Source organism: Candoia aspera, chromosome 1, assembly GCF_035149785.1.
Source record: "Candoia aspera isolate rCanAsp1 chromosome 1, rCanAsp1.hap2, whole genome shotgun sequence".
In the NCBI taxonomy this organism is placed as follows: Eukaryota; Metazoa; Chordata; class Lepidosauria; order Squamata; family Boidae; genus Candoia; species Candoia aspera.
The window spans coordinates 296,166,224-296,180,604 of record NC_086153.1 but is presented as its reverse complement, the minus strand read 5'-3'; the positions used below and the strand labels follow the sequence as shown (position 1 = coordinate 296,180,604).

At 39.7% G+C, this 14,381-nt stretch overlaps 1 protein-coding gene across 4 annotated transcripts in view; it reads right to left on the bottom strand.

Moving 5' to 3' along the window:
- TTLL5 (tubulin tyrosine ligase like 5) overlaps positions 1-14,381 on the bottom strand; it is a 157,605-nt gene that overhangs the window by 75,333 nt on the left and 67,891 nt on the right. For all 4 annotated transcript variants that reach the window (XM_063290128.1, XM_063290129.1, XM_063290130.1 and 1 more), the window contains exons 21-27: positions 12,794-12,948; positions 12,208-12,517; positions 7,896-8,016; positions 5,972-6,118; positions 3,661-3,764; positions 2,549-2,676; positions 261-374 (exon numbers count right to left, since the gene is read on the bottom strand). In XM_063290128.1, coding sequence (XP_063146198.1) covers positions 261-374; positions 2,549-2,676; positions 3,661-3,764; positions 5,972-6,118; positions 7,896-8,016; positions 12,208-12,517; positions 12,794-12,948 — 1,079 coding nt within the window. The remainder of the gene's footprint in view (positions 1-260; positions 375-2,548; positions 2,677-3,660; positions 3,765-5,971; positions 6,119-7,895; positions 8,017-12,207; positions 12,518-12,793; positions 12,949-14,381) is intronic.

Here is a 14,381-nt window from a genome sequence, read left to right as displayed (position 1 = left end):
AACCCTGGGTGGCGAACATAACATATAAACATAATAGGAAAACACATACAATAACACATACAAAAGCCTGGGTCAAGGACCCCTCATAAAAATATCAGGACACCTATGTAATGGGAAGAGCCAGGTCTTCATGCCCCTTCTCTAGGGGAAGGTTGTTCCATAGGGCAGACCCCATGACACAGAAGGCCAACAAAAAGCCATTAAAATTATCTCAGAGTCTGTCTATGCAAATTTACTCTTTTTCCAATTTTCTCACTCACTGGGTAAACTGGTTCCTTTGGGTTGATCAACTCTCAGCTGCTCTACCACATTTTCCTTCTCCACTGGAAGCTGAGACTGCTGTTTTTCATTTTTTCCCATCTTTTCTGAGTTATCTGAAAAGAATTTTCAAAATTAGAAGAAAAGCAAGCAACGTACAATAATGATTTTCAGTGTGATGTTTTCTAATACAGCAAATAATTTGAGATTAATTGCATTTGCAAACAAAAATCCATCCCAAAATTGAAATTCTTACATATCCAAACTACTTTGACATTCCATCTATCCACAAGAGAGACTAAATTAAGAAACACATTTACTGATTGATTTGATTTGATTTGATTTGGAGACCACTGACTCCCAAAAGACCCCAGGTGGTTTATAACATAAACAGAGAAAAACGAAACAATAAAATACATGTGCATCCGAAAAACAACCAAATGTACTCAAAACCAACAAAAAGATAAATAAAAGCCAGGCATCCAATTCTAACCCCAGGCTTGGGAGCAGAGTCACATTTTTAACAACTCCCAGAACCAAACAGCTATAGGGTGGGAGCTCTACAAATTTCCAGGGGTTGCTCTTCCAGAGGGCAGACACCACAACAGAGAATGCATACTGCCTAGGTCCTGATAGATATTGATTGAAGAGACCTGGAGAATGCTCACTCTGCTCAATCTCACTGAACAAGCAGAGACAGACAGTCCCTCAGATAACCAGGCCTTATGCAGTGTAAGGCTTTACAGTCGTAACCAGCACCTTGAATTGCACCCAGAAACCAATTAGCAACCAGTACAGGTCACAAAGCAGGGATGACATACAAATGTAACATGACATGCCTACACTGCCTGTGTCACTACATTCTGCAACAGCTGCAGCTTCAAGGGCAGCTCCATATAGAGTGCACTGCAGTAATCCAACTGTGATTAGGGCCTGAGTAACTGTCTGAAGGGTCTTCCACACTAAGAAAGAGTGCATCAGCACACTAGACTGAGCAGGAGCTGTGACAACAAGAAGACACCCAGAGAGCACACCAGTCTTAAATGGGGAAGTATGATCCTATCTAAGACCAAAGATAAAATATCCACAGATCCAAGGGATCCAAATAACAACAGCCATTCAGTCTTGCCAGGACTGAGCCTGAGTCTGTTCCTCCCCATCCTCTAGACAGCCTCTAGACACTGGATCAGGTCACTGACATTGCCTGGATGCCCTGGGATCAATATATACAATTGAGTATCATCAGTACATCAGGGTGGGAGCCATACAGATTTCCAGGGGTTGCTGTTCCAGAGGGCAGACACCACAACAGAGAAGGCATACTGCCTGGGTCCTGATAGATGATATTGATTGAAGAGACCTGGAGAATGCTGATGGTACTGATGATACTGGACCAAACTGACAGATAACATCACCCACCAGTTTCCCATAGGTGTCAAGCAGGAGGAGTGAGAGTGTCAAACCCTGAGGTATCCCACAAGTGAGGGGCTGGGGATGTGACCTCTCTCCTCTTGTCAACACTGATGGGAACTGACCAAGGAGGATGGAGAAGAACCATTATAAAACAGTGCTTCCTACCCCCAAGCCCTGCGGTCTGTCCAGAAGGATACTATGGTTGAGTGTATCAAAAGTCACTGGCAAATCAAGGAGCACAAGGATGGATGCACCACCCCCATCCCAGCATTGCCAAAGGTCATCAGCAAGTGCCACAATATAGAATACAGTACTGTCTCTATACTGTACCCTGACTTGAAACCTGACTGAAATGGATCCAGATAATCTGCTTTCTCCAAGATGTTCTGCAACTACTGTCTGGCCACTGTCTCAACTATCTTCCCTGAAAAGGGAAGGTTGGAGACTGTATAGTAGCTATCCAGCACTGTTGGATCCAACAAGGGCTTCTTGAGGAGGGGGCACATCACAGATTCTTTCAAAGAGAAGAGGACAACCCCCTCCTTCTGTGATACCATTGCATGGATCAACTACAGGTCACTTCCCAGGCAGCTTTAATAACCGTGGAAGGTCCAAGATCTAATAAACAGGTGGCCAAACTCACAGATTGGCCAAACTCACAGATTGGCCAAACTCACAGAATTGTCCACCTCCTCAGGAGTCACAGGCTTAAACTCAGACCAGATAACCCCACAAGTGCCCCAGGCACCTCAGTAGGACTTGCCCAGATAGAACCCAACTCTGAGTGAATCCAAGTGACTTTATCTGCCAAATAGCAAGAATATACCTCATTTGCTTCTCTACAATTGTACTGAAGGTATCAGAAATGGATACTCACCTCCTTTGTTCTTGTTTTCCAAATGGCTATTACTATGCTTTGTAGCTCCAGGATTTGTACCCAGGAAGACACTTGCTGATTTATTCTTGTGTGTGTAAAAAGTCAATACCTCCTCAAGATCACTTTCACTAAAATGAGAAGGGAGGTATAAAAGAGCAAGTGGCCTAAACTTACAATGCAACAGATACTGTAAGACATTTGAAAGGAAGTATCAGAGGGAAAAAGAAAGACAAACTTGAAAGAACTAAAAGAAAAAAAATGTTTTTGTTAAGCTTGGTGAAATTCCATGCTGCATTTAAAGAAAGCAATATTCCCAATCACCCAAAACCTAATGATAAAAATAATGTTGGATATTCTTTTTATAAAAAGTATAGAGCCAGTTTGGTGTAGTGGTTAAGGCACTAGGCTAGAAACTAGGAGACCATGAGTTCTACTCTCATTTTAGGTACAAAGCCAGCTGGGTGACCTTGGGCCAGTAACTCTCTCTCAGCCCTAGGAAGCAAGCAATGGCAAACCAGTTCTGAAAAACCTTGCCAAGAAAACCACAGGGACTAGTCCAGGCAGTTGTCAGGAGTCAACACTGACTTGAAGGCACCCTCCCAATAGAATTATTGCATGTTTCTAATGATAAAATTATTGTTAAAAATTCCATAGCCATGGTTTCTGTCACCATAATTTAAATATTACCTCTCCAGAGCTATATTTTAGCATCTTTGTTACAAAATGATTTTTTCCCTTCTTTAGGGCTATGCTACTGTGAAAATATAGAGAGAGGGAGAATCCACAGTGGAGTATATCCAATTCTATTACCCTCTGAAAAATTGTAATACTTTATTACTAGTAAAAACAACTGTATTAACCAGCAGAAGAGCTCAGGACAAGTTAGTATACAAAGCAAACCTCTTCTGGGTCTAAAGAATCAAGATAGGTTTTGCCTAGCATTCATGAAAAACACAGAGATAGGTACAATAATTTCATACTTTCCATCCATCTAAATACACAGTGGTCTGACATATGGAGAATAAAAAAGCAATCCCTTCAAGAAGTTTCAATCTCGTCTCCAATAGGAGGCAATATAATTCTTGCTCTAAAGGCCTTAGAGTAATTCATACCTTGCCTTAGTGACAAAATAGTGAAAGCTTTCCTCATCTACCCCCTCTTCTTCTTCTTCCTCCTGTTTCTTCATTACCTTTTTCTGAGACATTTGATCTGTTTCCTAAAAATCAGCCACAATAAGAGTAATCACTCAAACCAGCCTTTCTATGAATACATTAAATAATATTAAGATGCTTCCAGGAGTACTTGGGGAAAATGGTACTCAGTGCAAACATCCTGATCAAGCAAATAGTTACTGTACTAATATTCACTGCAAAGCCCACACAACAGCATCAGCAAGGTGCCTATAAGCAACATGCTTATAGTTTTTAATCTACATGAATGAAGAGTAATGGCTTTTAAATGATATTTCAAAGAATGTAAACATTCCATGATATCATCTTAACTTCTCTCCTGTGCACTAAAAATATCAAGCTACTACTTACTGGATCAGATAGCTAATAAGATAATTACTCAAAGACAACTGAAAAAGATTTAGCCCACAAAACAAAAGGGAACACATTTTCTATTGAAGTTTTCTTTACTACCAGAATAAGAAACTTCAGTCATGAAATGAGTTTGCTCATCTTGCTCAACACAAGAAGGCTTTAGACAAAATCTCCATATTTAAAATCTCCATATAGTTATCATAATTAAATTAAGTTAGCACTGTAAAATAAAAACTGTGATTCAAGACACAGGTAATTTAAAGGTTTATTTCTAAACCAATTTTTTGCTCAAAAACATAGTGCTAATAAGCCAAACTATTGTCCAGTATACATCTTTCTAAAAAGTATCAAAAGTAACCAGCTTCTTTTGCAGGACTCAAATGTCATATGATAGTCCCCAGTATGAATGAAGCACAATTTCAGATAGATAAAGAACTTACATCGGTGTGCTTAAATGTCTAGTTTTTTCCAGAGGAGCAAAATAGTGTTCCACTGTGGAAGTTATCAAGGCTCTGCACGTATTTTGCATGTACTTCTTATTTTGCATCCACAAGCTAATGGAAATTAAGCAGATAGCTTTGTGGATAAAGATGTTTTTCTAGTTCTGTTAATTATGGAGGTTATAAAGTGATAAAAAATAATTACTGAATAAGTTGTATCTGTAACAATTACTATGAAACATGCACAATGACATCATCATGCAAACACTGCAATTGCATACTTGTGACATCTGACACAAGTGCATTATGGAGTCCTTGGTGCTCTCTGAGCCTTGTTGTTTTCTTGCAGACGTTTCATTGCCAGACTAGGCAACATCTTCAGTGCCAAAGATGCACTGAAAGACTAGGCACTGAAGATGTTGCCTAGTCTGGCAATGAAACGTCTGCAAGAAAACAACAAGGCTCAGAGAGCACAAGGACTCCACAGTTCAACCCTGAGCTACAAATATTCACTTCGATTGGTACAAGTGCATTAATTTATTGCATTTCTGTGGTGTCATCATTTATGTCATTTGTCCCCCTTACTCTGCCCTCCTCCCAAGACGCCATTGTACTGAAGAACATATCAATGATGTCAGTGGAATCCAGTACCAAATTTATTGTGCATCTCAAGAATTTTGAGCACCGAGGTAATATTATTCTTGTGAAACATTAAATCAGTCATTGTATCTTCTATTTTCACTAAAAGACCTATTACTAATTAACCCTGGTCATTCAGATTAGTTTCTACTGGAACATAGCCACATAAAAAAAATAACAAAACGACTAAACACATTTTGACCAATGGTTTCATAATTTAGTTTCTTTATAGGGGCAATGAATCTGAACATCAGTTTTAGTAAACTAATGCACTTGTATTTCAAAAATGAAAGTTCCTGTCAAAAGTTGTTGTTATAATAAAAATTTCAGAGATAATTACTAGTTTGTCAAGGAAATAGATGCTTTAAAAATTATTTCCTTAACTATGCAATCAGTTAATCATTCAAAAAAGTTATTAATACTTGTCTGCACATTTTGGAGTTGCCTATTTATGCCAAATTACAATGAAGCAAGGAAAACCAAAACCTCAAGTGAAGGATCTTCTGCTTACACTGTAATAATACCTGAAACAGGATTGCAGAACTGACATTACAATCCGTAAGTTCCAGAAATCAGTTGTGTCTCATAAATAACTTGCAGGTTACATGAAAAAAAATTATCATTACACTAGACATTTGAAAAGTTGAAGCATGAATGACATATGCTGCTGCTTTTTCTACTTCTTTGCACTAATTGACTACATGGAGGTTTATAAAAGCAAAGAATGAAATTATGATCACTAGAACTTCTAAATTAATACTTAGCTGCTGCAGCACTCTGCTGGCATAATCAGTACTCACTCTGTTATAGCAGATGATGAATTCACCCAGCTGGTGAGCTAAGATGCGCCTACGGTCATAGAGAGCCAGGCGCCGACTGGGAAGTAGCATCCTCAAGGACTGCTGAAGATTGCTGGCTGCTCGCTTCAAAAAACGAACCACCAGCTCCTGCCATGAAGAAACAACATTGAAGACAAAATCCTCATATCCAACTTCATTAAAAGTGCATCTAAGTTTGTTTAAAAGAAGCTGCATTGTAAAGAAGAATCCGTGAACAAAAAGGTGGAATGTGTGAAGCTCAAGTGTTGTAACACTGCCTATTAGCACTGTGCAGTACTAACACTGTGCATGCTTTAAATGTGACTTGCAAGAACTGCTTCAGAACTTGTGTGGCACCACCCTTCTGCTCATTCAAGTACCATGTCTTTTTTTCAGGCTTCTATGGGGGGGGGGGCTGAAAAAAGACACAGCTGCTTCAAGTTTCACATTAAGTTTCACAGCTGCTGTAACAGAATGTGAGAATGACCTTGGAAGACAGGGAAGAGATGCTGTCTAGGGAATGATCAGATAAAAGGGGGAGGAGCCCACAACTGGGTAATGGGAAGAGAAAGAAACTTAGAAAGGATCTGCCCTAACTGATCAGGCACTAAAAAGGGACGGTGGGAGATTTAAAATAGAATTAGCTCATGTGGCTGTATTTCCTGTCTGGTCTACTTGGAAGGCTAACCGCTGCTTTAATGAGTCAATTCATTAAACCAGCCCCTTTTCTTCAGACTTGTGTGGAAACAATAGAGATGAGATGTCTTCACCTGAGTTCTAAAACAACCTTCTAAATCATTTTTAAAGCATATACAATGCTAATAGCTATTACTGTTGGAACTAACCACAGATAAAAAGCACATATCTGAAAGGGTAGCAGATTTTGGCATGTCATTAGATTAGATGCACTTTTGCCACTGTTATTCATCACCTGGCACCATTTTTGGTCATACTATCCTACTTTAAGGAGTGCATTATTATTAATCCTATTTCTTCCTTCTCTGTCACCAGATAATGGTAGGGAAGAAACACCGTCTCAGGAAAGTGAATATTAAGAAAGCTGCCTGCTATGGGTGTTTGATTTCAAATACATACTGTCTCCAGTTTGGATTTACGTTTGGCTAGATGCCCTACTAAATATGTAAATGAACTGCTTCATAGCCAAACCATTATATTTCACAACTTACCTCTCATTAGCATTATATTAGATTGGTCTGAACTGTTATTTTAAACATTATTTTTCACAGCAAAGCAGACAAAATAGCTCTTAGAGAGCCGGTTTCAATTTTCCACTTGGAAAGAGTGGGGGTAACATTTTCCACTGAGGCAAACTGATTATTCCTTATTTCTGACATAAGGTTTTTAATCTATGAGCTAGATTGGCTCAATATGCACTGCCTGTTTTCACAAAGTCTACATTTGGGCTAAGAAGACAAAGACTAGAAATGTGGAGCAATCTCATTAAGTGCCATAAATCCCGTGCTTTATATAAAATACACAAAGTGATTCTGTGATTGGAGGAAATAGCAAACAACTCAAAGATGTGCTTAGTAGCCAAGTTATATACAGAGTTTAGGGAGAGGTGATGGGGAGCTAAATGCAAAAATATAGCAATCTGAGCTGCTACCACTTCAGCCATGCTCTATTCAGCTAAACCTATCTCTATCAGACTCCACACACACTTCTACTTGCTCTGCACATCGATAAACTACACTGGTTCAAAGAAAGGCATTCAAATTGTTTTGCTTACAGGATGTGTTAACATTGCAAATGGTTAAGTCTTCAGCATTTTTGCTCAGCCCTAGCTGAGAGGAATCAGCTTCATACTGACTATGATTCAGGAATGCTGAGTAGGAACAGCTGGGTCCCTTCCTGAAAAGAACTGGGCAAGCACACCATTTCTTACCATCTGCTCATCTTCCTTGGCAGCCCAGACTGGATTGTGGACCTCATCCCCAGCCTCTTTCATCAGGCGCAGCTGGACACGCTGCAGGTAAGCAGAGAAAGCTCTGCGAGCTTGAACCTTGCTGCAGAAGAAGAGAGGTAAAGGCAGCTTTTAGTCTCCAAGATCCTATGCAAGCCATCATTAGCTGCTAAGAAGGAGATAATTATTTTAGAATCTGGATCAGCAAAGACAGTTTCATTTGAATCAGACTGGAGAAGTCTGATTAATCCAGTAAAATTGGAGAACTGTATCACAAGGCTGAAAGTGAAGAGGATCGAATTTCCAAATTTCCAAACTGAAATTCCATACTGCCAAAACTTCCATGTCTCCAAAATAAATATGGAAAACGAGCTCAGGTCTAAGACAGAGAACTCTTCTCTTGAAAACAACCTCTGAGTGCAAAGTCAGCATTTGCACTTTCTCAGCATATTGATGCAAATCAAGATGTTTGCCGCATATTAATTACTCTCTGAACACTGTGGGAACTATGGATGTTATTTAAACTGAGTGGAGAGGATAAGCTTTTAATACAATTTTCACTGCTCTACAAAGAAAGTCAGCCAAGAACATGATTATTTTAAATTTTCCCAAATTTTTCTTTTGTTATTCTCTATATTTCATTCTACAAATTAAGTTTACACTGCCTCAAAAAATGAAGCAGTAAAAGTTAAATTAATGGCCTCTAATGCCTCAGCAACACAGACTTGTCAATCTACTTTTGTAGAAATGCTGGCAGTGATTGTTCTCAATCTGTCAATGGTTTACAAGTAATACTCCCCATCCCCATCTTGTCTTATCTGATGAGACCCAGGAGGAGAAACTTTTCTGCCACAGCACCTACCCTTTGGAACATCATACACCCGGAAGTTAGATTCAGTCATCCTTTATTTCCATTAAAGTTAATGTGCAAAGTTACTGATTATTAAATCCCTTTGATTTCCATGCGACCCAAGTGCAAATAATTTAAATCTGGATCCAACTTGGAAGATAAATATATAAAAACACATGGGAAGTTAAGATTTTCCAGGATCTCAAACGTGAGGATATATTTTCCACATAATAGCTAAAATATTTTTATTTCTCCATTTTAATGTAACAGTCAAAACTTTTGAACAAGCTCAAGAAAAGTTTGTTGACTGCTCTAGATACTCACTTATCTTAGAGATAAATACCAAAACAGCAAGCAAAAACTATATTTAAATTGTGATCTTTTTTTCAAATCATATGAGACAAAAGTGATGGGTTACAACAATAATAGAGAATGATACTGGATGGCACATAGTATGAAATGTTTTCACACTAGCTTTAGATCCTAGAGAAATAAAAGCTTTTTCTAAATAAGATGCATGTAAGTGAAAAACTGCTCTGGACAAATAAACTTTCTCCATACACAATTGACTGAGCAGATTATATTAATTTTTATATCAGAGAAAATGGCAGCAAGAAAAGTGAAACATCTGTAAACACAGAGAGAACATTTTAGAAATATTAGTAGGCCAAACATCTAAATACTACAGCACTCTCTTGCAAAAGTGACATATGCATGTGGGAAATTTAAGCAGTGCATGAAGGTAACAACCCAAGGCTAGCAGCAGAAGTCAACAATGGAAGGAAGCTGCCAATTGCCAGAACAATCTATCAGTACCATCAAGCAAAAAATGAATAGTTTTCAGGCTGAATGGCCATAGTCTAGTTTTCTACTGAGCTCATGTTTCACCAGCAGCTGTGGTTGGCATCTTGAGAAGCAGTGAACTGCTTTATAGAGTACTTCTTGGCAGTTCACAGGCAACTGAACAGGAACTAACTGGGGTCTTGTATTTGAACCTGGTAAGCTGATCTCTGATTAGTCTATGTCACGGGAGTCTAATGTCCTGTTCAGACTATGCAACCCGGCAGAGTAATATCAAAAATACTATTTATTAAATAACTATTTACAATAAATAAGTCCTTGATATACAAAGACTTGGGTTCAACAATTCCAACTGGGCCACAACAAGGCAGCAGAACAGGACTTCTAACTGGAACTGGAGGCTGGATGAGACTGGAATGCAATGTGCTGATGAAGCTGAAGGCAACAGGCCTCAAACTGGAACAATACTGGAGCAGCTCTGGCGCTGGATCACTGATAGCTGGAGACTTGCATTGGAAAGGAAGCAGCAACTGGAACCTCAAAGCCGGACTAGGAACTGGGAAGAAGGCTGGACTTGACTAGAAACTCTGGACTGGGCTGAAAACTGGAAGCAAGACTGGAACTCAGAGCAAGGCTAGGCTCGGTTAAGATCTCTGGACTAGGCTGGATTCTCTGGACTGGAGACTTGGAGCAAGGCTGGAAACTAGGAACAAGACTGGACTCGGCTGAAAGACCTGGACTAGGCTGGATCCCAGATCCAGAACAAGATAGGTATGAAGCACGTGAAGCATGGTTGGATGGAACCACAGGCACGCGGTGGCACTGGAGTTTCAAGGTACAAAGAAGCCACTTGGAAGATCGCAGAGTTTCAAGACTGGAAGCAAAACTGAGACTTCTGGGCTCGGCAAGCAAAGGATCCTCAATGGCAACAAAAGTAGGATTCAAGTCCTCTTCAGAGCGGAACAAAGGTGCTGATTCCTCTTCGGCAACAGACGCTGTCTCCGATGCAGGTAGGGACTTTTCTGCTGAAGCTGCAGGCTTGGAGGATCGGTTGTCTCTGGCAGTTCGCTCTTCGCATGTTTGCCTTTTATCCCGATCCTTTGTGCGCCTGGACCCTTCTGCAGCCAATCAGGCTGCCTTCTCCTTCGCATGCTTTTCTGCCCATCGTTGGCGCGCACTGATTGGAGGATTTGAATCCTCCCCCGAATCCTGGCCAATCAGCACCTTGGACTCTTCCCGCGCTGCTGGCTCCTCTTGGAGTTTCGTTTTCCTGGTTTCAGCCTGGTAAGTTTCTATTTCCTCCTCTGACACAGAAGGAGTTTCGCTTTCTGAGTCAGAGGCAGGCTTGACTCTGACATCTAAGACAAGTAGTCCCTGATCAGTCCCTCAACTCTGACTGATATATTTTGGAGAAATTCCAACAGAACTGATTCTTGATTAGCCTGTCCTTGAGCCAGGCTACTGATCGGTTCTTTATATAGATGGATTTCTAACTGGTCTAGGAAACTAGACCATGACCATTCAGCACAAAAGCTCGTCATTGTTTGATTGCCATCATCTGTGAAAGCCTACATCACTACCAGTATCATCTTTACCATGTCCACCACTGCAGTAGCATAATTACTAGCCTCCTGTTCCTTCAATTGGCTTGTTTATCTGAGAGTGATAGCAGCATTTGACACACACACCCCCAATCACAACCATTCTTTACTAGATGTCAAAGGAATGCTGTGATCCTAATAAAGGTTCCAAACACTTTTTGGAGCTCAGGTATTGCACTGTAAGAATTTTTTTTTTAAGTAGTTGCATGACAACAGGAACTGAGTATCTGCTCAACAGCCTTCCAGAAATTTACTATCATTGTTGCAACAGCTTGCCTAGTGAGGAGGAATCTGGCAACATCTGCATGAATTTAGCAACTAAGTAAGTCCCCTGCCAAAAGAGTAAAGCTCAAGTGTCTCCACCAAAGGTGCCAGAAGATTGGGTGTTAGATTGGTAGTAAAGGATCTACTGATCATAGCATCTCGACACCACTTTCAAGCCTGGAGCTGGCTCTGAACAATCACTATTAAAATTGTTTATAACATGCTTCTTCTTTGTTTCTAAACCTTAAAGTTCCCTTAAGTCAGAGGAAATGTTTGGGGAAACTGAGGGCTTCAATAGTTCAAAATATTCAAAATAGAAAGGACTGGGCCTGAGTTTTTGGATAGTTTGGGATGGCTTTCTTTGTTTTTTTTTAACTATTTGGAGCATATACTATAATTTGGGAGGCTTTATGCCTCAAGATGATGGGAAATTGTGTTAATTTTCAGTATTAATGGCTGGAGGAGGTTCTGAGGACAGAAAAGGGGGATTTCAGAAGCTGCAGATTACCTTTTCCTGCTTTAAGTTATAGTTAATAGCTTTCAAAGTGGAAAATTGCTGACAAAAATATTAGTAGCCATTCATGCATCTTATACCACTATTTTCTATTATATTCCATATTTAGACATTCTGGATGTTCTATCACAACTCAGCTATTTCCTATGCCAACTACCACATACCCCAGTGCAACCAGCAGTATGATACAAGCAGACAAGGAATCCCAGATTTCAAGTCTCTCCTTAGCTGTTATAACCAAATCAATCCCATGGACTCTCTTACCTTAGATTCCTGTTCTCTCGCAGAATCTGTAGCAAATTAAATGGAAGATCAGCATTCTTTGGCACTGGTTCCACTTTGTCTTGAAGAGGCAGCTCTTCAAGTATAGGCTTCTCTTCGGGGTCCTTTGGTAACTTCCCTTGGTGGGGAGGTTTCACCAACTCTGCCAACTGTGGCTTAAATTTCAGCTGCATATTTCTGAGAGAGCCAGCTGGTTCACTCCGGCATATCACTAGTTCTTCATCTTCTATTTCCTCCTCTTCTTCACATTCTGTTTCTGACTTGAGGATAAGATCAGCTGATTGTGATGTCCCTGTCAGAGTCAATATATTTCCAGTTCTCAACATTTAGCAAACTGAATCAGAAAAAATCAGGCTCTGATGTGCACCCCTCAGTACTTACAACATCTCTATATGGGTAATCATGGATTATATAATAGCAATAGGTAAGCCAAACAGGAAATCTATACATACAGACTTTTTTTTTTAGATTCCAAAGACAGCATTTACACATACAAAATATGGTTTTGCTCTGTTGAACCTGTGTATCCACACTATAATAAAGGAAAATAAGCAGGACATGCATGCACCTGAAAATCTTGAAAATCTTCCTGGTCTCAGTTTGCCAAAACGTCGCCTTTGTTTTCGAACCTCTAGTGATAAGAGTTTCCGCTCATACAAAGCAGCATGAAGCTGAGCATTACAATCCATAATGTCCAGACCTAGTTCTGCAGCAAGAGCTAAACTGCAAAAGACAGGAAGAGAGAAAATCCTCCATGACCTTCCTCTCAATGTCCAAAGACATCTAAATGATCTCCCCACTTTGCCAAACCAGAAAAAAAATGGACTCAATATATTCACTTCTAAAGCCACCAAATATGTGTGTGTGTGTGAGTGAGAGATAGAGAGAGAGAGAGAGAGAGAGATAAATTATTCACCGCTCATCCCATTCAGAGAGCTGGCACCATCATCAAATCTTATGGGGTCAGGTTCTACCTTGTTCCTTCATAAAAAGCGATAAAACAAAGAGGGTGGCAGTTTGAGAGTGGCCACTCTCAAAAGTATCAGTTACAAGGAAGTCCATCCACAATTCATAGTGGGGAACCCATCCTACCTGGAAATTCCTACAAGAGAATACAGTTTGAAACAAAACTCTGGAGAAGCTGTGGTGGCACAGCAGCAGTAGGGGCGGTTACCGAAAACTTACTCAAGCTCTGAGGCATTAATATTTAAGTTATGATCATACATATATACTAGTTGTACAGTATATTCTAATAATCTCTTCCATAACTTAATATATTTTATTCTATTCTTCACAGCACCGTAGGTGACACCGGCAGGAGTAGGGATATAAATTTGTATGAGGTACCGAGAAAAAGATAGCCAAGCCTTGCCTTCTACTCTTTTATATTAAGAGGGCAATAGCCAAAATTAAAAAATTCTGCCAGAACACCCTAACAGCTGATTTATATATAATTTTCTATACTGTCCCAGCTAGCAAGATGCTAGCCTTTTTAGGACTATATATGATTAAGATCTATAGCAATAAGATTTATGCCACTACTCCCAGTAGGGGGGAAGAAAAGGCCATATATTTATATCTGCTCAGCCATTTAGCCTCAAAGCCATTATGTGAAGTTATGTGAGCCCGAAAAATCATTACGTGCCCAAGAATTGAGAAGTCTGAACCTAGCTTCCCATCTAGTCACTACACTATACCAGCTGTTAGTGGTATGTATCTTATCATTCAGCTTTCGTTATTCTTCTGAAAGTTAACAGGCCATTTTAAGGATCTAGTAATAGCCCTATGTTTTAATCTGATGTTGCAATGAAAAACACTTCAATAAGAATCTGTATCATTTTTCTTTTCAACCAAAATGCAATTATTTCTATTAAAAAGTTGTTCCTACAGAAAATATGTCCAACAGAGAAAACAATGAGCCTGCCATGGAAATTAATCAAATTTTAGGAGATTAATCCTCACCATTCCATGTTCAACAGCCACTGTATGAGTTATAGCCCCAAGCTCACTTAGGGTAGCTCTACCTTGCTACTCATGAATTCAAGGAAACAGCCAATTATGGCAGCCTTGCAACTACCATAAAGCAATGTTAAATATGCTGAAATATCCTCTCTAATTTGCAAGGATAATGAGGAATACAGAGAATTCTCATTATG